This window comes from Phoenix dactylifera, chromosome 14 (genome assembly GCF_051530095.1).
Source record: "Phoenix dactylifera cultivar Ajwa chromosome 14, Ajwa_hap1_PhDact_Kaust_v1.1, whole genome shotgun sequence".
NCBI lineage: Eukaryota > Viridiplantae > Streptophyta > Magnoliopsida > Arecales > Arecaceae > Phoenix > Phoenix dactylifera.
In genome coordinates this window covers 19,121,029-19,127,838 of record NC_143203.1, presented here as the reverse complement: position 1 = coordinate 19,127,838, position 6,810 = coordinate 19,121,029, and the positions used below count along the sequence as shown (strand labels likewise).

General features: G+C 41.5%; 1 protein-coding gene across 4 annotated transcripts; it reads left to right on the top strand.

Moving 5' to 3' along the window:
* The first annotated feature begins 597 nt into the window (after positions 1-597).
* On the top strand, positions 598-5,552 carry LOC103717817 (uncharacterized). Of its 4 annotated transcripts, none has more exons than XM_008806343.6 (2): positions 598-1,963; positions 4,917-5,401. In XM_008806343.6, the coding sequence occupies exon 1, from the start codon at positions 1,147-1,149 to the stop codon at positions 1,930-1,932; it is 786 nt and encodes a 261-aa protein (XP_008804565.1). In that variant the 5' UTR covers positions 598-1,146; the 3' UTR covers positions 1,933-1,963; positions 4,917-5,401. The 4 variants fall into 4 exon arrangements, with proteins under 4 accessions (XP_008804565.1, XP_008804567.1, XP_038972202.1 ...); XM_008806345.6 differs by having other exon boundaries at positions 930-1,938; XM_039116274.2 differs by lacking the exon at positions 4,917-5,401 and adding an exon at positions 5,451-5,552 and having other exon boundaries at positions 997-1,938.
* Positions 5,553-6,810: the final 1,258 nt, after the last annotated feature.

Sequence of the window (6,810 nt, the reverse complement as noted above, 5' to 3'; positions counted from 1 at the left end):
AATGGCCACTGAAATCGGGGGATGGGAGTACAAATTTTTCAGATCATATTTAGAGTGTATACTAGTTTTTAAGAACTGTTTGTTTATCTGCAATCGAATTCGGGCAGCTTATAGATGCAGAAACTGCAATGGAAGTGCAGGTGTTTGTAACAAATATTTTTGGTTAATGACTTATAAAATTGTTTTGGCCTCTAAAGAATTATCCATCAGTCCATTAAAGCTTCAAAATTATTTCATAAGTCCCATGAGCTGTATAAAAGATGTCTAAAACTGTGTATTGATATAGGGCCGTTATTATGGAATATTGAGCTCCATCTTTGATACCAACTAATTTCATAAGGGATTAATGGTTCTAAATAGTACATTATCTCAATCCATTACTTCAGAAGCAAGTAGACGACCGCTCTAGGGTCGGTTTTAAACATAAAAGATCCCTTGTTTTTCTCAACTTTTCTCATTCTTGTTGTCCCTTTTTTATATTTTTGGAAACTCTAATATTTGAAGAAATTCTAATTGGATCTCAAGATGGGCGAGCAGATGCCAGCAGGGCTTGGCATCGATCTTTGAACTAGAGGCTGTGCATTGCTTCACAGAGGAGTGGGACTACAAGTTTTCTATTGACCTGAGGGATGGGATTTATTTGCATCTGCATACTTATGTACGTTGTCAATCATCGAGATGCATTTTCATAGGTTTCATTCATCATGCGTTTGTCTCAGTAATTAGTCCACAAAAATATGCTTTGGCAATTGATGGTGTGCATGGTCGTACCAGTGTATTCCATATTTTAATGCTTGGAGTAGATTTGGGGGACATCCGGTTTGTTTGGGATTTTGGATACGGGTTATCCAGTGGGGTTTTCACATGGTCGATCCGATCCGAGTTCCAAAGCTTTCGCCTTAAAAGTTAAAACCGAAGGCGAGAGCCCCGCTATCCAAGAACTCGGTAGTTATTTTACGAAGTGGCATTTTTTTTTTCCATTCCTTTTCCTCCTTTTCTTTGTCGATCTCGATCTTACGACCCCTCCAAACCTAATTTCCTGGAGTTCCTTCGAATCGTAACCCTAAAATTTTCTCTCGATCTGGAATTCCTCTCCTCGTCTCTCTAAATCCGGATCTTGGGAAGAAACCGCCACCGCCGCCGCCAATGGCGAAGGAATTCGGCGTCCCTCCGGTTGTCTTCCCCTCCTCAACCGGCAACCCTAGCGTCCCCCACCAGCGCCGCGCCCCGGCGGCGCCGCCCTTCCAGGCCCCCCGCCCTGCTGCTTCCTCCTCCGCCGGTGGTCCCTCCAACCCCAGCCTCCCCTTCATGTCATTCGACATCGGCTCCGCCCCCGCCTCCTCCTCCTTCTCCGCCCCCGTCTTCGCCTCCTCCGCCGGCGGCCCCCTCTCCGGCGGCGCCGCTTCCTTCGAGGACGAGCCCCCTCTCCTCGAGGAGCTCGGTATCAACACCCGCCAGATCTGGCGCAAGACCGCCTCCATTCTCAACCCCTTCCGCGTCAAACCCGACCTCCACGAGGACGCCGACCTCTCCGGTCCCTTCCTCTTCCTTATGGCCTTCGGTCTCTTCCAGCTCCTCGCCGGCAAGTTCCACTTCGGTATCATCCTCGGCTGGGTCACTGTCGCCGCCCTCTTCCTCTACGTCGTTTTCAACATGCTCGCCGGCCGCAATGGCAACCTCGATCTCTACCGCTGCCTCAGCCTCCTCGGCTACTGCATGCTCCCCATGGTGATCTTCTCCGCAGTTTCCCTCTTCGTGCCCCACGGCTGCATCGTGATCTTTGTCATGGGGGCTGTCTTTGTGCTCTGGTCTACCAGGGTCTGCACGAGGCTCCTCGTCGAGCTGGCCTCGTGTGGGGACGAGCACCGTGGCCTCATAGCCTACGCCTGCTGGCTTGTCTACATGCTCTTCTCCCTGCTTGTGATATTCTGATTCTTGGTGAGGACTCGTGCAGAAATTTGAGGTTTTCTACTCTACTCTTCTTCTTGTTATTGTTTAGGGTAAAATTATTGTTTTTTAAGTCTTGGACTCTGTACTTGTGAATCCTTTATTAATCATTTGGTTTAGCCTGAAAATGTGGTTCATATTATCAGATTTTCAATGTTCTGGAAATGGATTAGCCTGAATCCTTGATTAGTCATTTGGTTTGACAATGTGAACTGCAGTTATTAGTTGAAATTGTTATTTTTTGTTTTGAAAGTTCTGTAATATGCTTTAGAAACTTTGAGAGCTTAACATGATACCCATAGCTGCCAAAAATCAAAGTAGGGGGATTAGTTTGCACCTTTTTATGTGCTGCTAATTCTATCAGCCCGTTACTGTTTGCCACTATCTGAACTAAAAATGCTTTATGAGCACCTTTCTGTTTTGGGAAAAGAAGAACACACTTCTGATCACTTTCTGTGAATGCTTTTTGTGAATAATTAATAAAAGCTACTTGAGTATTATCTTTATGAGGAACTTTCCCTTTGAAATGGTTGATTATTCCTTAAGATTTCACAGCAATATTTAGTCTCCAAGTTACTAAAGATCTATCATTTAGCTCTGATTCTCCTGGGTAGGAAAGATTAGATTTTTATTCTATCTACAGCCACATTTAAGTTTAGCTTTTGAATGAATAATAAGTCAAGGACTTGCAATGGAGTTTTGGTTTTAGATGCATGTTTTGAATGAATAATATTGTAAAGGATTAGACTAATTCTAACGACTAGACTAAAATAGTCATATGCTTGATTCATGGTTTCTCGATTCTTGTTTGTCACATAAATCATCATGATATCCATTACTATCCGTGAGTGATTTAATCTTTATGTATGATAAAGTTTATTTGCTTATGGTAAAAATTAAGCTCAGGTTTCATGAACTTACCACCTGATTTTGGATTCCACATTGTTGACTTGATGTTATTCTCGTGTGTAGACTGAAGATTTGTGTCATCATGGTCTAATTTGTAGCATATGATTTGAAACACCAGAGGGTATAAGATTACCATTTCCTTCTGAATCTTTAATTACATGGAGCTTTGGTTTGATCGAGCATGTAAATAAAATTCTCATGCTCAAGCAGTTTCATACTTGTTTTGGCTCCTTCACTGTGCTTCCTGATCATGGTTCAGTCTCCTTTTTCTGTATCAGGACTTAGATAACAGTCCTAAACTCCTAATGGCTGGGACTTAATTCTGGAGTTTTGTCACACCCTTCTTATCTCTTATATGCATGGCTGATACAGAATTCATGTACATAGATATGTGTGCATCTCACTATATACACAAATACATATCATATGAATATCAAATTGGGCAAAGATCTGCAAGTGAAGTCATATCAGGATTTGGATCTCAAAGTTCATTATCTGCTAAAGTGCTGCTTTAATTTGCATTTGCATCCATATAGATGAACCCCCTTTTTTCATAGGTATATGATTTTCTTTGTATCACTTGTTTGAGCCAAATATAGTCCAAGTGAATTGTTATCATTCATTATTCAAAGAAGTCCCAAGTTCGGTATGGAGAAAATTTTATCTTGTTCTTTCAATTATTGGTACCTCAGTAATAAGACAACAGTGAGATTAACAACTCGCAAGCCTACAATTTCACTAAATTGTTTCGGTTAATTATTAGCTTGCAACAATTAGTTGTCTTACAATGAAATTCACAGTCATCATATACCTTAAAACAATGTCCTTTTGTCCTTGATCTTGAGCATAGTGATCTCCAGTGCGTTTCAGATTGTCATAGTGAATTATGTTGTATTGCAGCACAACAAGATGGTCAGTATGCGGGCCTAGTCTTTTACTAAGATGCTTAGCAAAGATCACCAGTAGTATTGGGGTTGGATATTATATTGCAAAATTAAATTAACTCTATGACGAGTAAATGAAAAAGCAGTTTACAGCTATTTTGCTGCAAATAGATTGCAGAATTTACAGTGGCTTTACGGTTATTTCATCATTCTATATAAAAGATTCTTTATTTGTAGATATGTTAGAAAATTCTCTGTAAAATGGTTATCTAGAGAATGTTAATAGAAGGAAACTTACGACCAAGGTCTGCCGTACTGGATCCGGTAGGCGTACCGGTCGCCAATCGGACCGGTACGGTTCCTGTTCTTATCGGAACTGGGTGGTACGAACCGGCTAGCTTTTCTCCGCCGGAGCTGGGGAAGAAGAAGAGAAAGAGAGAGAGCGCGGGAAAGAGAGGGAGAGAGGAGACTTATGGCCGCCATCGGAGAACTGCGGAGGGGCGGCGGAGGCTGGGGGGTGGGGGAACCCGCGGGAGCACGGCGGCCGAGGCCGCACCGGCCGTGCCCCGCGGGTTCCCCCGCCCTCTGTCGGGCTCCGCCCACCCCCCCCCCTCCGCCGCCCCTCTGTGGCTCTCCGATGGCGGCCATGGGTCTCCTCCCTCCCTCTCTTCCCCACGCTCTCTTTTCTTCTCTTCATCTTCTTCGTCTCCAGCACAGAACCGGCCCGTACCGATTTTCACGAGCGTACCAGTAGCTGGCCGGACCGTTTCGTACTGGCCCGTACCATCGGCATACCATGCTTACGGCATTTGTTTTATTTTGTCCCTTTGTGGAATGAGTTGCTGATATATGTTTGTTCTTATTAGTCCATCTTTGTAGCTGTCTGTGTTGGTCATTCTCCACTCAAGATGGTAGATGATCACCTTGAGATTTTTGCTTGATGAATGACTTGTGGATCTATGACGGAACCTGCTTTCTTTGTTTTTGAAAAGGTTGATGTTTATATACCTAAAAAAGGGTTGATGTTAGCCGTATGTAGGCTCATTACTTTTGTGAATTTCTTTCATATTTCTTTTATATTCAACCATCCTTCATCCAACTCTGACTGTGACTGCCTGAGCAACTTCTTACTGTATATTGTAAAACTGAATGTTCTTTCTACCCTTTTGGCTGCAGTTCACATTCAGAGCTTTTTTTTTCATGGAGCATTGAGTGAAAGATTACTGCTTTGTATGAGACATTGAGGGATGTCTTCAGACCTTTGCCAAGCTCATGCTTGTCACCCTGAGGTCCGCATGCGCCTCTCCAAGGATTTGAATCCATTTTATTCCTTGTATTCTATGCTTGGGAATTTTCTTGGTGATGAGATAATATTGATCACTATTGTTTGCCATATATAAACCAGTCCTAGGTTGACCAAAGAATTTGAGTCTGAAAAGAAGGAATATTTTTGAAAGATTGAGGAAAGAAAATGTTGAAGCCCGGAGGGTGGAGCGGCAACTGGAAAATTGCCTAATCTTGTTAGTTGCTATAGCTGAATAGTTTCTATCAGTCTACTTTCCTTCTTGTTGGTTATGTTTACCAAACCCTATTAGAATATGGGATTCTTTCGTTCTTGCATACCGGTTATTACATGAACACCATCACGCTGGCTTCTTTTAGCAGTTCTTCAAATTGAATAACTTGGGTTTGTTATGTGCACATATACAGGTGTCGAATCATCATCAGTGCAGCTCCAATGTTCACATTCTCAAAATTGTGCTTGAGGATGATAATCCTTGATGCCCCTATAATTTTTCTGAACTTGGATCATCTTACTTTATTGTTACATGCTGCCCATATTAGGTCATGAATTTGCTTTCTAGTGTTTTTTCTTTGACGGTGTGTTAAAAAAGGATCAGGTTTGAGGTACATTTTATGTAACTTTTATAGAGTTATATTGTTTTTGAATTGGACGGTGAAGGTTCTACATCAATGATCCAAACTGTTATATAAAATTTACTGTATTTAAACTGCTTACAAACAAAAAATTATGTAATTTAGAAACTCTTAGTCTATGGGCAAAAATTGGATAGTTTAAATACTATAAAATATTATATGTTTTTTTGCTCACTTATTTTATGGGCTAGAGGTTTTCAAATTTTATGATCTTTGGTATGTAAATAGTTGATAATTGGTACATCACATCTAATAGTTTGGAAACAGCTTGGAACATCAATGCGGTATCTCTGTTATCCTAAGAAAAAGTGTAGCTCTAGGTGCTGTTAGATCCTAACCTATTCAAAAATAAGGATAACAATTTATGAGCCAAACCGTCCAGCTGAATCACAATTGATTTGAGATAAACATAAATAATCCAGGTTGCAAAAGGGTTGACCTGATTTGAACTTTATTAAATGGATAGGATTAAGGTTTAGAATTCTAACCTGTTTTATCTATTTTGACCTTGTTTAGTCAACACAATCATGACCAATTGCTTGTTTAATCTATTTAAATCAATTAAAAGAACAAAAATTATATGGAGCGTATGCTAGAGAAGATCGTCTAGGATCTCTTATTTTTTGGCATGTAACCTTTAGTATGGATTTTGAAGGGGCAACTAAAGAGGCAAGATGGGAAGAAACTTTTCCAGCTGAGTCCCTCCTGTCTTCATTTTTTCTATAAAAAAATATATGAATCCATCCATCCTGTAGTTCTCTTATCTCTTTTCTTTCTCCTCCTGAATCTCTCTCTCGATCTTTTTTCTTTATCTCTTTCATACATATACTTATGTTTGCCACGCCGTCATCCATGGGGCCGGCTGAGAAAATCTGAGGCTTCTCTTTTGCTCATATAGCGTTTAGGACCATGTAGGTTTCCTAAGAGCCTTCACCTTCTGGCTTTCTCAAGATGAATTTCGACGACAGTGTTGGCAAGAAAGGGTGCACTGGGGGTGTGGGCTTCGACATCAGAGACCATGATACTCGTCTGACAGCGCCACAGCGGTTGGGGGTTGGCAGATCTTCGACACATCTGTGGTCAGTGCTGAACTTAGGGCGGCTGGGAGGGAATTATCTATGTGAGGTGGGTG

What these genes read in the sequence shown, in the direction of transcription:
- LOC103717817 (XM_039116274.2), top strand. Translation starts at nt 1,147, where the DNA reads ATGGCGAAGGAATTCGGCGTCCCTCCGGTTGTCTTCCCCTCCTCAACC.